The sequence below is a fragment of the Dama dama genome, chromosome 27 (genome assembly GCF_033118175.1).
Source record: "Dama dama isolate Ldn47 chromosome 27, ASM3311817v1, whole genome shotgun sequence".
In the NCBI taxonomy this organism is placed as follows: Eukaryota; Metazoa; Chordata; class Mammalia; order Artiodactyla; family Cervidae; genus Dama; species Dama dama.
In genome coordinates, this window is record NC_083707.1 from 54,525,111 (window position 1) to 54,542,779 (window position 17,669).

General features: G+C 42.0%; 1 protein-coding gene across 28 annotated transcripts in view; it reads right to left on the reverse strand.

The window, feature by feature from the left end:
• Positions 1-614: 614 nt before the first annotated feature.
• The window catches only part of TCF4 (transcription factor 4), a 378,467-nt gene continuing 361,412 nt past the window's right edge, over positions 615-17,669 (reverse strand). For 21 of the 28 annotated variants that reach the window (XM_061131188.1, XM_061131173.1, XM_061131175.1 and 18 more), the window contains 5 exons: positions 11,763-11,898; positions 10,002-10,164; positions 6,259-6,488; positions 5,439-5,578; positions 615-5,246 (listed from right to left, as the gene is read on the reverse strand). In XM_061131188.1, coding sequence (XP_060987171.1) covers positions 5,442-5,578; positions 6,259-6,488; positions 10,002-10,164; positions 11,763-11,898 — 666 coding nt within the window. In that variant the 3' untranslated portion in view covers positions 615-5,246; positions 5,439-5,441. The remainder of the gene's footprint in view (positions 5,247-5,438; positions 5,579-6,258; positions 6,489-10,001; positions 10,165-11,762; positions 11,899-17,669) is intronic. The other 7 variants (XM_061131184.1, XM_061131186.1, XM_061131179.1 and 4 more) reach the window with 1 other exon arrangement.

Consider the following 17,669-nt stretch of genomic DNA (forward strand, 5'->3'; position numbering starts at 1 on the left):
CAAGTTAGAAAAAAGCCCGTCTGGTTGCCCACATCTGGATTAATAGTCAACAGAATCAACCAGAGGTAGTGGGGTGGGTAGAGTTTGAGAAAGTATCAATACAGTGGAATAGTAACTGTGGTTAACAACAGTCAATTCTTCACAAAGTGATACAAAAGAAATCATTTTAGAATTTTGACTGAAAAGATCTAGCTGAGGAGGTTCTGGCAAACAGTTGACCAACTGATCCAAAAGTTTAAGGCTGACTTGACTTAAGCTGCAGCCCAACCAAAAACACTGGCAACAATGGCGCAGTTCAAAGCTCTTCAAATGCATAGCTGGTAACACGTATGTTAATTAGATTCCTTCAATTAGTTAATCCTCTAGACAGTTTTCTTTTTGTTTTGCATGCATCTGGTTCCACTTTCATAAGGGCATCTCTTCCTTGGTCAATCATGTGCTTTGCTTTTCAATTTGTTTTTATGATTTTTTTTTTTTTTTCGGTATGTTTTGTTTGTTAAGCTGTCAACACCTCCAACACTTGGAAAATGAAATCTAGATGCAATTTTACTTACAGCAGAGAATCAGAACTCTATGGACAATGCAAAATGAAATGAAACAAGTATCAGAAACAGTTTATAAAAATGGCACATTTATTGCTACAGAACGGTCATGTACATGACTTCATCGAATAACTACAGATGGGAAACAGGTAATGGCCTAGACCAAGCTGGGTTTGTTTTTGTCTTGAAGGAACTCCAGCACACAACCTGTTTGGACACTTCTACAAATCAGAAATACACCAAAAACATGAAAAAATCGAGGCACTCAGCCACACATTGAAAACAAGGTGTAACTGTTTATATTTTTTTTTTTTGAAGTGTTTTCCCTTTTTTTCTTTTTTTAACAATTTTTTTTTTTTAGTTTTTAATGCTGCAGCTATGTGTACAGTCGCAAAAGTTTTCCCCGCTGCGACCTCCAACTAAAAAAAAACAGAAAACAAACAAAAGAAGCTACCGTACAGTTTCGTCTCAGTAACACATGGTAAAATAACATCTCTTAAATAGTAAAATAAAGTAACAAACTTTTACTCATAATGATTCCAAAAATCTACAAAGAAGAAATATTCAGAATCTGACAATTTTTTTTTTTTGTAATATTCATGGTATAAAAGGATTGCTCCTGCGAAAAATAAGCCAAATATATTTTTTATTTTTAAATTTAGTTTTCTTTCCTACTAGGGTGTACTACAGTCTATTTTATAGCAAAAAGAGCACTAGACAAACGAAGCTTTATAACAAAAAGCCAGGCACTGATACATGGTAAATCTCTGCTTTTTTTTTTTTTTTTTCTCCTTATCTTCACTTAATTGCATCACAAGTAACAAGAATGAAAAAGGCCACAGTTCATATATTTTCACCATTACATATGTCTATAATACTTGAAATGAGTATGGCAAAACCAGCACTGCACAAAGATGAGTCCACTTCAAGTCCCATGAGAAAGAGCATGTCTCTAAAGAAAAACAAACAGAACCCAAAGCAAAATAAAAAGAGAGGCCTAGAGGCCTTGGTGCCCCATTGTGTTGGAATTCCTCATATTCCATCTTGACTTTTTTTGTTTCCAGTCAGCCAGCAGACTAAATTTTTGTGCTTGTTTATGCTGAAATTGTTTCATTCCTGACTCAAGTTCACTTTTGGACACAGATCATATTCTGCCTGTTGGATCCAAGACGAAAATCCTCTTAACCCCAAGTCTTGGTTCAACACCCTCCCCACCCTCCCCCACAATCCCTCATCAAAATAAAGATCACAAATTAAAAAAAAAAAGAATCAAGAAATAGAAAAAAAAAAGCAAAAAACAAAAAAAGGAATCGGAAGACTGAATCAGAACCAGTTGCGTTACTGGGTGGACTGACAGTTGTATAAACATTAGTGTTCCTTGCAGCTACACAGAAGACAAATGGGAAAAATGTCTAGATGAACAGATCCCTAGTCTGCATATTCATAAATTACTTGAATGTGGAGGTGGATCAACCGTTCCAAGTTGCTTTTAAAGTCCAACTCTCTTAAACAGATCCCCAGCCTAAGTTTCATCATATACATAGTATAGTATGGACCCTTAGGAAATGCCCGTATGGTACTTTAATCCTAACTGTCTTCTGCTAAATTTCATCCAAAAATCCAGCGCAGAATACCAATATCTTACCTGGGTTTGATAATCACAAAACAAGAAAAAAAAACACACTAAAAAGGCCACATTCCCTTTCATCTTTTTTTTTTCTTTTTAATGGGGATACAACCCAATGTATATGGATGGCCGCGGATGTTTCTCCACCAAGCAAAAAGTAGTGAGCAGCATTGATGGCCGTTAGAAAGGCTTTCCACTTATTTCCAAAGGGAATTCCACAATAGAGGTATTACATGACTGATTAATGAAGGGGTCAAAGCTGGTGAACAGTAAATTGCAGCTTTTACTCTGAGTGACAACAAAATATAAAGCACCAATTTAAAAAATAATCCAAGAAGTACAATTTTTGCTTTGTCTACAGATTTGAAAATCTTTAAATCAGCTCTATGAAAGCACCTTGATGATAACATGTATCAAAAAGTGCCAATCTTAAAATGTACATCAATGCAGGGAGTGTTTCCAGTTCCCTAAAGAGTAAACACCGTATTTTCTATACACTTATCCTGAATGTGATCAGAAGATACCTGCTTCCTATATAATATTGTTCCTAGGGATACCCGCCTTGATAAGAGTATACAAAATGAGTGCAGAATGTACCACTAAAAGGATATCTTCAACATACTGAGGGTACAAGTACACAGTTTCCATTATTCAGGAGGAGGGGAAGAGCACACAATATTGTCTTCCACGCCCTTCTCTGAGCCCCTTTGTTCGTCCATTTTCACAGGGAAGCCTCAAAATAACTTTTCATGAAGTCTGATTCCTGCTATTCTAAGGTTTTAATCCACCTCCACATTTTAGGAACTTATCAACAAATCAAAGTATTTCCGTTTTATCACTACTGAACATATTTACAGTTTTCAACACACACACAGCTAATCAAAATGTTTATGGGTTTGTAAAAGATGACCACGTGGTAACTATCTTATTTGTTCTTACATTTTCAGAAATGAACATAAAATTCAGATTCTTGTAGCTCACTATTTCATTTCAATGAGACGGTTTTTAAACCACACTGTTTAAAAAAAAAAAGAGAGAAACAAAATCCGATACAATGTATTAAAACACATAATAACAAGAGTCTACATGTAAAAATATAACTTTTACATACACAATTTCAAAATAATGATACGTTTGCCATTTGTTGCATAAAATTTACAAATGTATTTCATTACTATATAACTGGCAAAACAGGAGAACAGATGGAACATTTAGACCATTTCGATGGGTTTATGGCATTTACTCAGTGCTGATAGGTGGAAAAACTACTTGAACAAGGGATTTTTTTTTTTCCTTAATACATGCCAAGATTGTGTGGCTGTAAAAATAGAAACGAGTTAGAGACAAAAGGATGCTGACAAACACTTAACTAGGAGCACTACTTCTTTACTGCACTATACACCAAAGTCAATCATTATAAAGATTCACAATGGAAGTTGGTTCAGTTGTGCCCAGACGTCAAAGCTAGCTATCTGATGAGTTGCTGTGCCATAGCTCGATCTATGTTTCTATCAAATATGTTAAGTATAAACTTCATTCATACTGGCCAGAGAAATACTGCACTACCCCTCCTCAAGAAAGTGCAACTTAATGCTTTAGGACTTATAAGGCTTGATATAATGCTGCATGATGATTGAATATTGGCATTTTTTTTTTTTTCAAAGGAGGAGGCAGTTAAGTCATTCTACATCTTAGTAAACCCATTTTGAAAAAAAAAATCAAGAAAGCAACAAAATCAATCAGCTCTGTCACACTACTTGCAATTTTCTCGTTGGATGGTTGTTGAACTTTTGTTTTTTTTTGTTTTTGTTTTTTTCCAAAAATCTGACCATGTATTCAGAAACACCTCACTGCACACTACTTCGGCTACACATGTAGGTAACACTTTAATCATTTTGTTAAATCACAGCCACTTTGATTATGTTATGTTTCCGATGATATAAACATTGGAAGGCACAGTGGTAACATTGTAGCATTCTAACCTTGTACCTCTGAAAATCCCAGAAGAGGGTCACAAACGCAACATTACAATTCAGACAAACTCTTTGCCATGTCTTGGTAATGCTGCTTGTTAATATCTACACATGATGTGACTTTTAAGTCCTGTGTTCCCAAAAGACTGAAGAAACAATTTTCTACTTATTTATGAATGAAAAGCAACATCAGGGTCAGCATTTCATCCTGTACTACCTGCTCCAGAAGCAGAGTTGGCACTACAGGTTACGAGAACAAACCAGGGTAAGGGACAGAAATCAGACCAAAAAAAAAAAAAAACAAAACAAAAACAAACAAAAAAAACTCCGTATTTACAGTAAAATCTTTCTTTTAAAAAAGTTAATCAGTACTATTTTTTTACAGGAGAAAAAAGTCTGAAACCAATGAACAAAAGCTTACCATAGTCACTAAATTTTTAATATATATTTATATATATATTTATATATATATTTGTCATAGGTCTATAAGATCCATCTGTTCCTCCTACCCTAAGGAATGGCTAATGTCATCACTTCGCTGTCATCAGGATATTTGCTGGTTTTGTTACGAGGGCAGCCGGGCTTCCCTTATTCGATATCCGGTCATTATAAACACTAGCTGACTTGAATACCAACAAAAACGGTCACGTCGTTTTCTTCAGAAGTACACTTTTTCATTATTGCAAGTTTACAATTTTTTTTAAATTAAATATTTTTTTTTCAGACTTACAAATTAATTATATACTTTTTTTTTTTCCAAAAGAAGTTTAGGCACAAATGCATTGTTCCACAGTGTGGAAAGATTGCCATTCAGTCTCTGGGCTGCGTCTCAGCCTGCACACTGCACATTCTGAATGATATGTTAAAGAGAGTCAACCCCTAAGTTGCATGTTTTTTTTTCTTTCTTTCTTTTTTTTGTTTGTTTTTCGGTTTTTTTGATCATTGGGAATGCTGAAACCTCTTGCGTCTGCGATTCATAACTACTCAGACTTGTCTTATATTACAAAAAAAGGGGTTAAGGAGAAGTGTTTATGTGGGTTTAAGATAATACAGCTGTTAAGGAAGTGGTCTCTCGTATTAATGAAGCAATGTGGCAACTTGGACCTGAGAGAGAAGAGAGAAAGATGAATTAGTATGTGTGTAACAGAGAAGGGAAGCGTTCATTTAAAAAAAATTTTTTTCCCCCAAGGTAGGGAGAAACACTGTGTGCATTTGGGTCAGATACGCCTTTCCCGGCTGTCGCCGGGGCGCGCGTCCCCGAGGGGCGCCTGCAGAAACGGCTGGAAACACACTTGCCTTTCACATCTGTCCCATGTGGTTGGACGCGTCTCCCATGCCGGGGTGGGGGCCCGCCAGGGACAGCGGGGGCGGCTCTGAGGAGACCTTCTCTTCTTCCCTTCTCTTCAGACACGCGGCTTTCGGGTTCAGATTCCTTTCTGTGGAAGAGCAGAGCACAGAGAATTCAGGTCACGCCCAGGGCTTCTGGTGCGGGCCGCTCAGGCTACGCTTCTGTGGGCCTGCTGACCCTTCCTCTCCGGTTCTACCTTCCAGAACAAGAGGGCCGAGCGGGAAAATGCACACTGCCGCACTTCATTCGCTCAGGGCGGGTAAACGTCCGTCTGTCTGCCTGGGGAAACTGTGTGGCTGCTTAATGGTCTAAGATAGTTGGTAAAGCAAATACTTGTTGTTTAGTTGCTAGGTCACGTTCCACTCTTTTCCGACCCTGTGGACTGCAGCCCGCCAGGCTCCTCTGTCCACGGGATGCTCCAGACAAGAAGCCTGGCATGGGTTGCCATGTCCTCCTCCAGGGCATCTTCCCGACCCAGGGATCGAACACACATCTCCTGCCTCGGCAGACGGATTCTTTGCCCCTGGGCGCCCTGGGAAGCCCCAAGCAAAGACGCAGAGCTCGGATTACCGAGAGGATCTACGGGAACGTCCGTCCCAGCTGTAAGAAAATTCCCGGGGCTTCATTACAGGGGGCGGGGGGCTGCCTTGTAGGTCTCCGTGTGACTGAAACACGGAAATAAATGGCCCCGTGATGCTGAGGGGCGCCTCGGCCCCGCCTCTCGGCCTCCACCCTGACCTCCGCAAGGAGGCCGGCCGCCGCCCTGACCTCGGACTTGCTGCTCCAGGCTGAGGATGACGGCCACGGCCTGGTGGAGGATCAGGAGCTTGGTCTGGGGCTTGTCGCTCTTCAGGTGCAGCTGCACCATGCGGCCCAGCTCCTTGAACGCCTCGTTGATGTCGCGCACGCGCAGGCGCTCGCGGGCGTTGTTGGCCATCCGCCGCTCCTTCTCGCGCTCCGCCTTCTGCTCCGGCGTCAGGTCCTCGTCGTCGTTATTGCTGCGGACACAAGCGGAAGACGCGGCATTTTCTAATGGGGGCGCGGGAAGGGACGGTTTCTAAATCCCCTCCGTTTCCTTCCCCAGCTTTCGGGGAGCTTCTCCAGCTCAAGCTCTTGTCCCTGGCCGGAGTTTTCCATCCGCCAGGGCTTGGCATTGCTTGAGGTGGTTATGACCGTCCCCACGTGAGACATTCAGAGTCTCCCAGAAATAAAACCCAAACTCAACAGCAGAGGTTCAAACGGGGGCCCCAAGTGCACCCTATGGATAGAAGGGAGCAAAAAAGGGACAACAAGGCTCTCGTCCATAAAGCCACCTGCTTCAAAGCAGTGCTTGGTCACCGCAGGCTCAAGCTACGCTTCAGGACTGCAATCCAGAAAGTGCTGTAGACTGAAGCTGGTTTTTTTTTTTTTTAAAACCTTCATACTGTGACATGTGAAAGCTGAGAAAAACAAGGGACTGAAAACGATGTGGATACTTCAAAATTAACACGATGCAGCTCAAACAGGATTAAGAAGGTCCCACATTCAGGACAATGGGAGTGAATGTTGAGGGCCTGCTGTCTGCTGACCAGCCTGGAAGGCTTGGTCAGGCCACTGACTGTATCAGAGTCTCACTTTCTCCACGTGTTAAATATAGCCAGGTTAGAAAAATATCATCTCCATAACCTTTAACACTATGTATGTTTACGGTCACCAGACAGGTTGGGGAAACCTGAGTTTCAGGCAAAGCCAACCCAACCCAACTCAAACTTAACGGGTTATCAATGACCACGACCTCACTGTGAGACAAAAATGAAGCCAAAAAGCGGATCTCTGACTGTGAGAACAGAAATGATTCACACCAAAGGCATGGTTGGAGCCAGGAGTCTGGAAAGACAAGGTGACTTCTATTTCTGGGTGAGATCCTGATAAATTAGAAACTTTTGAATGGGGGGCAGATAGGATGATGAGCGACCTGGAAAGCCTGTCATTATCAGGAGGATTTCATAGCATCAAGGTTTCTGTTTCTGGGCAATCACGTGAAAAAGAGGCATGGAAGATGCCTTAGAAAGACAGAACACAGCAAAGAACTCCAAGTGGGATAGTCTGAATGAACATGAACAAGAACCCTTTTTTGAGTACGAGAGACATAAAAAATGAAGTATACTTTGCTCAAAAGCAACAGCCTCCGTTATAAGGAGCAAAACGGCAGTGGCCATCTGTAAGGATGTCAGCCTAGAGATTTGAGCACTGACCCCAAGGATGAACAAGGTGAGCTTCGACCTTAAAATTCCATGAATCTGCAAGGCTCACAGAATAAAGATGTGAATCACAACCTTTCAGAGCTGGAGGAACACGTGGGAAGCCATCTACTCACTTCAATGTACACTTAGGAGTACTGGTTTAAAATCTACATGTCCAGGACCTCCCTGGCGGTCCAGTGGTCCAGACTCTGCGCTTCCACTGCCAAGGGCCGTGGGTTCAATCCCTGGTCAGGAAACTAAGATCCCACATGCTGCTCAGAGTAGCCAAAACATTTTTTTTTTAAAGTTAAAAAAAAAAAATTTTAAACATGAATGGCTCCAGATCTTCCACTGTGAAGAATCTCTGTGTAACGCCCACACTTCAGTGAGGATGCACCATGACAGAGAAGACCCAGTCAGGCAGAAATGGAGTGGATTCCTGGGCCACAGCACATGCTGCCCATAAAGACGACGTACATAAGGAAGCCAAGAGCACTTGCAAGGAAGGCAGACACCAAAGAAAGATGCTTTAAGACTTGGCTCGTCTTCCCATAGGTTAAACTCCCTTCCAGATGGGACTGTCTGCCTTGGATGTGTGCTGGTGAACGCACAACTGAACTGAACCCATCAGGAAGCTCTCTCTTTCTCTGCCATCTGATTCTCTCCCTCACTTCCTCTGCAGGCCCTTCTCTCTCCCATCCATGACCTTGGCCAACACCAAGGAATTCAAGGTGGCTATGAATTCACGCCCACAGCCCACCACAAAAAGTGGATGTTTTAACAAGCAAAATGAGAACAGAGTCGAGTTTCTGCTGGTCCTGTCCTGAAGGTAAAAATTTGGGTAATGTTTTTACATAGCAAACATGTGTCACACTTTTTCCAAAATGGGGCTGAAAATGGGAAATTGTTTTCCAAGTGTAATCAGGCCAATAATGAATGAGAATTGGTTATCCATTTATAGGCTGTTTATGCAAACAAAACTGCCTAGATTTGGAAAGCCTTGCCAGACAACAGTTTTGGAGGCCTAAGTGAATGTCAAGAGAGTGACCTTTAAAACAAGAAGGTTGTTAACAGCAAGTTTAAATGCTGCATTGAGACTTCAAAGGATCAATTGATAATACATGTGTTATGGCCACTAGTTAAGTTACCAAGAGTTGACTGAATTAGCAGAGAAACTGCTAAGGATGTGAAAGGCCCTCCTTGGAACGTCTTATCGTTCCAAGGCAAGAGTCAGGAAATGGCCAAGGGCCAGGAAACCACAGTGATGGTGGAAAGGTATAAGCTCGAAGCTTCCAGAATTTTCGAAACTGTGGTAGAACTTAGTAATAAAATGTATCTTATAACTACAAAGGCAGTATGAAAAGATGGCATGTCCTTAATTCCTAAAGGACCCTAGGCATAACCTTGAGAAAGACAGCCTCTAAAAGGGAGGTATTGGGACTTCTCTGCTGGTCCAGTGGCTAAGACTCCGTGCTCCCAACGCAGGGGGGCTGAATCTGATCCCTGGTCAGAGAACTAAATCCCACAGGCCCACACTAAGACCCAGGGCAGCCAAACAAATATTTTTTTATAAAGGGAGGTACTGTTGTAGTACAGCTCATTAAATTTCCAAATAAAAACTATCCAAGAGCACTGAGGCAAACAACGTGCGTGTCACGATGTTCAAAAAAAGTCCATTTGCTTATCAGATTACAGTTCAAGGAGACAGATTCTAATTTAAAGATACTGGGGACCTGAGAAAACTGATCAGAAGCTATTTTCCTGCAGTTGCATTTTCTGTAGAAAGGAGTAGTCAAGAGAAAAAAAATTAGCAACATAGGTACTGCTCTTATACATATATATCAACTTGCGTAGACTCAGGCTGGGAAATCGGTACTTTCTCACTTTCAAGGTAAGAAAAAAGTTACAACTGCACATACATCAATTGAGTTTTCAATAGTAATAGGATCTCTTTTTAGAAGTATTTTCGGAAGAATATTTCCGACCAAATTTGTAGAAGCAGCAGTCTTACAAATCGACTGCTTGCATTTAAACTGGTGATAAATTGATTTTGCCGTATGTCATCAGCATTGGGTCCAAATTCATAAACGCAAAGGCAGTTTCGGCTTTCCTAGAGTACAGGTATCTCAAACGATACGTTCGTGCCTCTAGAGCAAGCCTTTCCATTTTCGTTTTTAGCTGCAGATTTACCTTCCAGGAAAAAACTGAATAGTGTTTCTTCCTGTTCTGTTCACTTCATCAAAGTCCAATAAAGGAATTAAATGAAGCGACAGTATTATATACTGTTACCTAGATCTTGACCTAGTAATGGATTTGATATCCTTCTTGTCGTCATCTAATTTCTTGTCCTCGGAAGATTTCGTGTCTTGCAGGTTTTCATCACCCTCGTCGTCGGATTTGATCTCAGAGCTGCCGGAGGAGACACTCTGGCCCTGCAAGCCTGGTGGCATGCCTGCAGACAAATGAAAGAGATAGGTGACACCAGAGCCTTGAGGCGCAGACACGCAGCCCGGCTGGAGGGCTGCCGGCTATACGTTTCAGACCGCCCAACTAACTGTGTGATGTCACTTTTCTCCTCATCTTTGGTGAAGTTTCAAAAATGCACCTGCAGAAACAAGTTATCCCTGCATTGGCTCTGAGGTTAAATTCTATTTTGCAATCTTTTGGAGTAGATGGTAATTTCACTGTCTACAAAACATCAACTTAATTGCAATGAAAATCATAATCATGAAAATCACACACCTCAATGTTCTGATTAAGAACCCAAGTAAATATCAGCTATTATATTGAGTTTCTTCCATATGCAATGATTTAATAGAAAAATGTCCTTAAAATATAATTCCCAGGGAGTACACTAAATATGTACAGTCAAGACTTCAATAGATACCCTAATGATATTCTGAAATTAGGCTTCTCTTATCCTTGAGGAGTAATCAGTGTTTAAAAATGGTACATATGGAAAGCAGCTCAATGAAGACATTTCTAGCTCTTCCACTGCTCAACTTTCCAAGATCACAATATATTTTAAAATGTGGCCCAAAGGCAATCATTTATTTCTAAGGTAGAAGTGTGTCTATTCAGTATTTCCTTTCACCTGTAATCTATGGGGTCCAGAATCTTGTCCCTCAAAATCTGATCAGGGGACCAGGAGTATGCTTATCCCCTGGAAGCCCATTAGAAATGCAGAATCCCAGACTAACTGAATCAGAATCAGCATTTTAACAACAAACATCCTCAGGCCATGCTTGTACACAATAAGAAGGGTTGACCTAAGACAAAGAAAACCCAAAGGCTCTTTGAAAGAAAGGGCCATCAAAGTCTGACTATTCAGATAAAAATGGGCAGGCATACCCACAATACAGTTAACACTCAGATTCTTAAAATGCTTAGTACTTGGACAAAAATGCTTACACATATTCATTCTTGTGGCACCGTTAGCATGTTTTTATTCTCAATGTGAGGGCAACGAGGTGTTACATAAGCATCTCTTGGTCACCGGGCCAGCCAGCTGCAGAGGGACCTGGGACCCAGGTCTTGCTCCTGTGGCCCAGCCACCTGGGGTCTTGGAAAGCCGAAAGGAGTCAGGGGTACGGGGCAGTCAGGACGGGGCCAGATGACTCATCCGACCAAAGTCCCATTTTTGAAATGTACCTACATTTCCTTCCATCTTAAGCAACAAAAACCCATTTCCTTCCTTCCTCTTCATTTGGAAACATCACTGTCAGGCTACGACTAACCACATTAAAGGATCTGGATGAGCGCAATGTGGAAATAGCTAAAATCACATTTCCTCTCATCAGTATCTGGTCTCATCCCCTGCTGCAAACAGGAGCAGGGTTTCAGAGGACGCTGGAGGAAAACAGTTACCAAAGGAACACAATTAGCCGTCGACGTTCAAAAGCCTGTCCCATTTCCTTACCATCTTGGTACCAAAATGCCTTAGTGGTTATGGGCCAGTGCTTCCCGAGGGATGAACGCCAAGGAGGCAGCACCGGCACACGGGGCCTGCCGGCTCAGGGGGATGAGCCGTGCCCCGCTGAGCGGACCTACCTCTGTAAGGGTCCTGGGGTGGGTTCAGATCAGGGGAGGTGGCCGACTGGACAGGCAGCTGTGGCACCGGAACCTGGTTCGGGACGAGAGAGTGGCTGCCTCGCAGGGCCACGCCGTCCTCACGATGGGCCCCGACCTGCAAGGGCGAGAGGGACCGCGGCGGTGAGCGGGCGTCAGAGGTGCGGCCGCAAGGACCCGAGCAAGGAAGACCAGCCTTTGAAAAACCAAGACTCCCCAATGCATTTCACTAGAGGGCGCTGAAGGACCACACATGCAGCTACAGTCCTCGGCGGAAAAAAAAACAAACATTTAACGCTCAGTAAGATGCCGTGCTGTACATCCAGTGACAAATATGGCAGAGGAGCTCAGGCAGGTAAAACGTCAAATTGTCTCCCAGGGTGCTGCGGTGGAGCGTACTGATTCGTACCCATCTGCCTTCTATCATGTCCGCCAACAGATCTGACAATTATCTTAATGCCCATATGCTTAATTGTGGGCTTCTCAATTCCCCCATTGCTATCGGAAATCCTACAGGAATTTCAATTTGGCATTCGACTTTCATTTCAGGGGATAAGATTCTCAGGCCTGCCATGTTTTTTTTTTTCCATAATGCCAGCTAAGCCTCTGACAGCGGAAGCTACGGCAGTATGGGACCTAGCCCCTGCTCGGTACAAATATAATAAAATGTCACCTGGCTTTCCAAAACTGGCAGCCCATTCCAAATTAATGTTTACTGTATTTCATCAGCTGCTGAGTTCCAAATCCAAAGGGGGACCGTTTCTGCCAATGCCACCATACCGGAAAATGTACCAATAAAGGTTTTATTAAACACACCAGTAATGCCATCATTGCCATGCAAAGATGTTTGGACATTTTTCCATTTTTTTTTTTTTTTTTTAACTATTCTGATCCTAGATAGACACCATATTGTAAACACTCTCGATGCCTCCAAGAATAAAATTATAGAGTACAGCATGATGACTTGGTCTGAAAAAAAAAAAAAAAATACTGCTGAGTTTTTTTTTATTAACTACTACTACCTACTCTGGGGTCCAGAGGTGTTGGACCTATGGCACTGAGACAGCAATAGCTGACTTGTATAGTGAACTCCTTCAAGTAAGACCATTGAGCATTTGGAAACCAAGAGGAACATGAGTAAAGTTTCACTGGCATTTCCAAGTAGTTATTTGTTAGTGTATTGTTAGGTGAACACTGATGCAGGACAGTGGGTCTAACACTAAAAAGTATCTCTCCATGAATTTATACTGCTACAAATCAAAAAGTGTACATTTTCTCCCAATCAGAAATAGAAAACCACAAAGCAAAATCTTCACTCTTTTGCTACCCAGTGTTCTAAAAGAGTATTTTGGCAAAGTGCAACAATAAGAATCTGAACTGCAACAATAAAATGCACAGAACCAAATGAAGCATGTGCTACACCTCAAGACAGCCTACTTTGAAGTGTCACCTTTACAGACTCCAAAACAATGCAGAAGATAATAATACAGGGGGAAGGGGGAGGACCATATAAATCATACTAACTGCTGAGATTCAAAATACAGCAAGAATAAAACTATCATACAGAGAATGGATAAACAACAAGGTCCTATTGTATAGCACAGGGACACACATTCAATGTCCTGTGATAAAACATAATGGAAAAGAATATGAAAAAGAATGTATATGTATACACTGGACAGCAGAAATTAACACAACACTGTAAGCCAACTCCACGTTTTTTATAATTTTTTAAAAGTAATTTTAAAATGATTTAAAAAAAAGAAAGTTAAAATACTACAAGAAGAGCAAAGGATTTAAGGACTCAGGAGCACCTGGAAGTTTAAATGAATGTTGCAGCTGAGAGATCCGGAGTCCAGGGCTGTCTGTCCCTTCCCAGAACAGTCTGGAAGGTGGCTAGTTCCTATTGATATGTAGGCGATTCAGATACATTAAGAACCTGATTATCTTCCAAAACAGCTTCTCCATCTCCACCACAAGTTGGCCTCCTTGGACACTGCACCCACTGGTCCTGGATTTAACTTCCATCCATGGAATAAGTGTCAGCCCTTTTCACTATTTAACACTAGCCATGCCTCTCCTGACTTGCATCTGTAACTGAAGCCTGATCTCTTACGGGCAGACCATGCCCACACAGTTCCCTGCAACCGTTTCTCATTCTTTGTGTATGTTTTCATTTCCCTTTCATACCAAAGAGTGATAGCTTTTTTCCATTTTTATATTTGTGCAATTAGAAGACTGATTCAATCAATGACTATCCTTTCATTCTAAGATGTCAACTTGCAAGCATGAATTTTACAGGCCCTGATCAAATGGTAGCTCTTTAAGACTGTTAATCAGTATAACCTAAATAATTATCCAACTGCTGATTCATAGTTACTGGCCTTCCCAGTGGATTACATTTCTTTCCACAAAGAATGAGTCTAAGTTGGAATCACTGAAGGTAACCACCAATCTGAGCATGGCGGAGATTCCCATACCCTCCTAATATTTTAGCATCATTCTGTTAAAACCCTCAAGCCTTCTTTGTGGGCAAGTGAGATGCAATTCAAGGTTAAGGCATTGCTTTTCAATTGAAACATATTCAGTTATTAATCCTGAAAAATTTTTTTTTCCCCTTCTAGGTCATGTTTAGTTTTTAAAAGAATCTTTAAACCCACACACCTTTAAAAGAACCTATTTTTTCTGCCTCAACTAATACGATAGACAGCATAACTAAGTGAAAATTAACACAATATGAGAGTTAAAAATATGTAGGTTCTAACTGTAACTGGTTTCTTTACTGGCTAAATAATCTTGGGTAAGGTACTCAAACCCAAGATGGAGAAAGTAACACTGGCAGTGAGGCTGGGTAACCCTCAGGCTCCTGCGGGAGCAGCGGCAGGCAGGGCGGCCGGCACCAGGCACACAGTGGTCGCTGACGCCCGTGGGTGCCCGGGCTGAGGACACTTGCCTGCTGCATGTAAGTAAGAGTCTGCGCAGTTTAAGAAACCTGGGAAGTCAAGCTGCTTTCACTTAGGATCCTCTTTGCACTCTGTCTCTATGTTGTTCATGTCCATTTGGTTTTAAAGCTTTCTCCTGCAGAATGACAGCAAAATCTTAAATGATCTATAAATATGTTTGAGAAGGTGGTTGTTCGGACTAGATTTTGGCTTTTATCCACGGAGGTTACCTAACTAATTTTCTAAAGATCACCTTAGAGACCTGAAATAATACATTCTTTTTCATAAAGGAAGTTGAAAACATTATCTGTGATATTAGAAGGTCTCTCTTGTAAACTGTGTATACTTCAGGAACAAATGGATCAACAATGATAGGTCTAGATCCATGGATCCATCTAATTAGCTTGACTTTCCAGGATCCATTCCATCGCCCGTGTCTATGGAATAATATTCCAATTTGAAGAATTAGCTTTGCTCTGCTTGCTTCCTTGGCCACAGACAGCACTTCCTAACCCCATTTACTTCTCCCTCAGAAACATTATTTCTGGTCACACGAGAGATGAGGAAAAAAACCACAGTGAATGGCCAGCACAAACCCATCAACAGAGTAACTCAGAAATAGACAGAAAAACCAATACTGCCATCTGTATATATGAGAGCCAAGATTTGCCCACTTACAAATATATAATAATGTAGCTAGAAAAAAAGCAGATTCCTTTAACCTACAAATCAATTCTAAGGATGGAACCCAGAAAATCCATATTTCATTAAAGTCCTATTTTGAGAACGTTTTCATCTAGATAAGCAATGAAGTTAAAAGGCAGTCCATGAAAACAGCTTTATCAATACTGATAGTAAATTTTTTTTGCAGTCTTTAACAATAGAGTCTTCTTACAGTCACATACAATATGGTTTTAGATATATCTATGGTAAAAGCAGAAGACAGAACTAAACTATAAACATTATTCAATAACTGCTAATTGATCAGAGAGTACCTTTATTAATTCAGCAAAGATATCCTAATCTAGCTGGCGCTGGCCATTCTGCGAGGTGCTGGGGACGGTGGCGAATAACTTAGATGTGGGCCCTGGCCCGTGTGGGGCTTTACAGCTATCCTTGGTGGAATTTTCATGGCGTGATCAATTTACTGCAGTGATTTTAGCAACAAGGACCAGAAATTCCTTCCACCTTGCTCAGGTAAAAGGAGATTTAACAGGAAGATTTCTTTTTGTTTTTTTATTTCATTTATTAGAGGATAATTGTTTTACGATGCTGTGGTGGTCTCTGCCACACATCGACGCCCATCGGTCGTCATTATATACATACCCCCTCCCTCCTGAGCCTCCCCGGCTGCCTTCATCCCTCTAGGTCATCCCACAGCACCTGGCTGGGCTCCCTGTTATATCCCCGCTCGTTACCTATTTCACATGGCAGTGTGCACATGCAATGCTACTTTCTCAAGTTGTCCTACCCTCTCCTTCCCCCACAGGGTCCACGAGACTGTTCTCTATGTCTGTGTCTCCATTTCTTCCCTGTAAATAGGTTCAGCAGTACTATTTTTCTAGATTCCATATACGTATTTGTTAATATAGTATATTTGGTTTTCACTTTCTGACTGGCTTCACTCTGTATAACAAGGTCTAGGTTCATCCTCTTCATTAGAACGGACTCAAATTTGTTCCTTAGGAATAAAACTACCATATGACCCAGCAATCCCACTACTGGGCACATACCCTGAGAAAAATCACACTTCTCAAAGACGCATGCACCCCAGTGTTCATTGGAGCACAATTTACAACAGCCAGGACATGGAAGCAACCTAGATGTCCAATGACAGGTGAATGGAAATGGATAAAGAAGTTGTGGTACATATGTACAATGGAATATTACTCAGCCACAAACAGGAAGCTTTTGGTGACTGAAGTTTAGGGCCTGGAGAACTCCTGGGACCTAAGGCCATCTCTTGTTCCCCAGGGGCCATGCCAGCTTCTCGCCCACCTCTGCTGGTACCTCTCTCTCTGGCCTCTGGCCACTCAGGACTGCACCCTGTATTCTTCTTCCACAGGAGCTTCCACTACATCCTTCCAGGTTCTGAACCCGCCCCTAACTCCCTCTTTGTTTTAGTATTTCTGAGTTCAGAATGCTGAGATCATCTGAGGGCCTGGCTCACCATTCTGAAGCAGACGTGGACCATCCCATGAACAGGCCAGCCTGGGATCAGATGTCCCCCTCCCCCAGTCTGGTTGGGCATGCCCGGAGGTCCAGTGGTAAGGAATCTGCCTGCCAACGCAGGAGACCTGGGTTCAATCCCTGGGTTGGGAAGATCCCCTGGAGAAGGAAACAGCAACCTGCTCCATTATTCTTGCCTGGAGAATCTCATGGAAAGAAGCCTGGTGGGCGACAGTCTATAAGGTTGCAGAAGGTCAGACACGACTGACTTGAGTTAGCACACACACATATACACACACTCACATATGCACTCGTACAAAGGAGGGGAACAGAGTTAAGGGGCAAATGGGGCTACCTGCAGAAGTTTCCATTTTACAACTCTCTCTCAGGGTGTGTGTGTGTGTGTGTGTGTGTGTGTGTGTGTGTGTGTGTGTGTGTGTGTGTGTGTGTAGATGCAGATACGAAAATCATTTTAGTTTTATCATAGAGGGGAAAAACCATCACAGGGTGTGTGTGTGTGTGTGTGTGTGTGTGTGTGTGTAGATGCAGATACGAAAATCATTTTAGTTTTATCATAGAGGGGAAAAACCATCACAGGGTGTGTGTGTGTGTGTGTGTGTGTGTGTGTGTGTGTGTGTGTGTGTGTAGATGCAGATACGAAAATCATTTTAGTTTTATCATAGAGGGGAAAAACCATCACAGGGTGTGTGTGTGTGTGTGTGTGTGTGTGTGTGTGTGTGTGTGTGTGTGTAGATGCAGATACGAAAATCATTTTAGT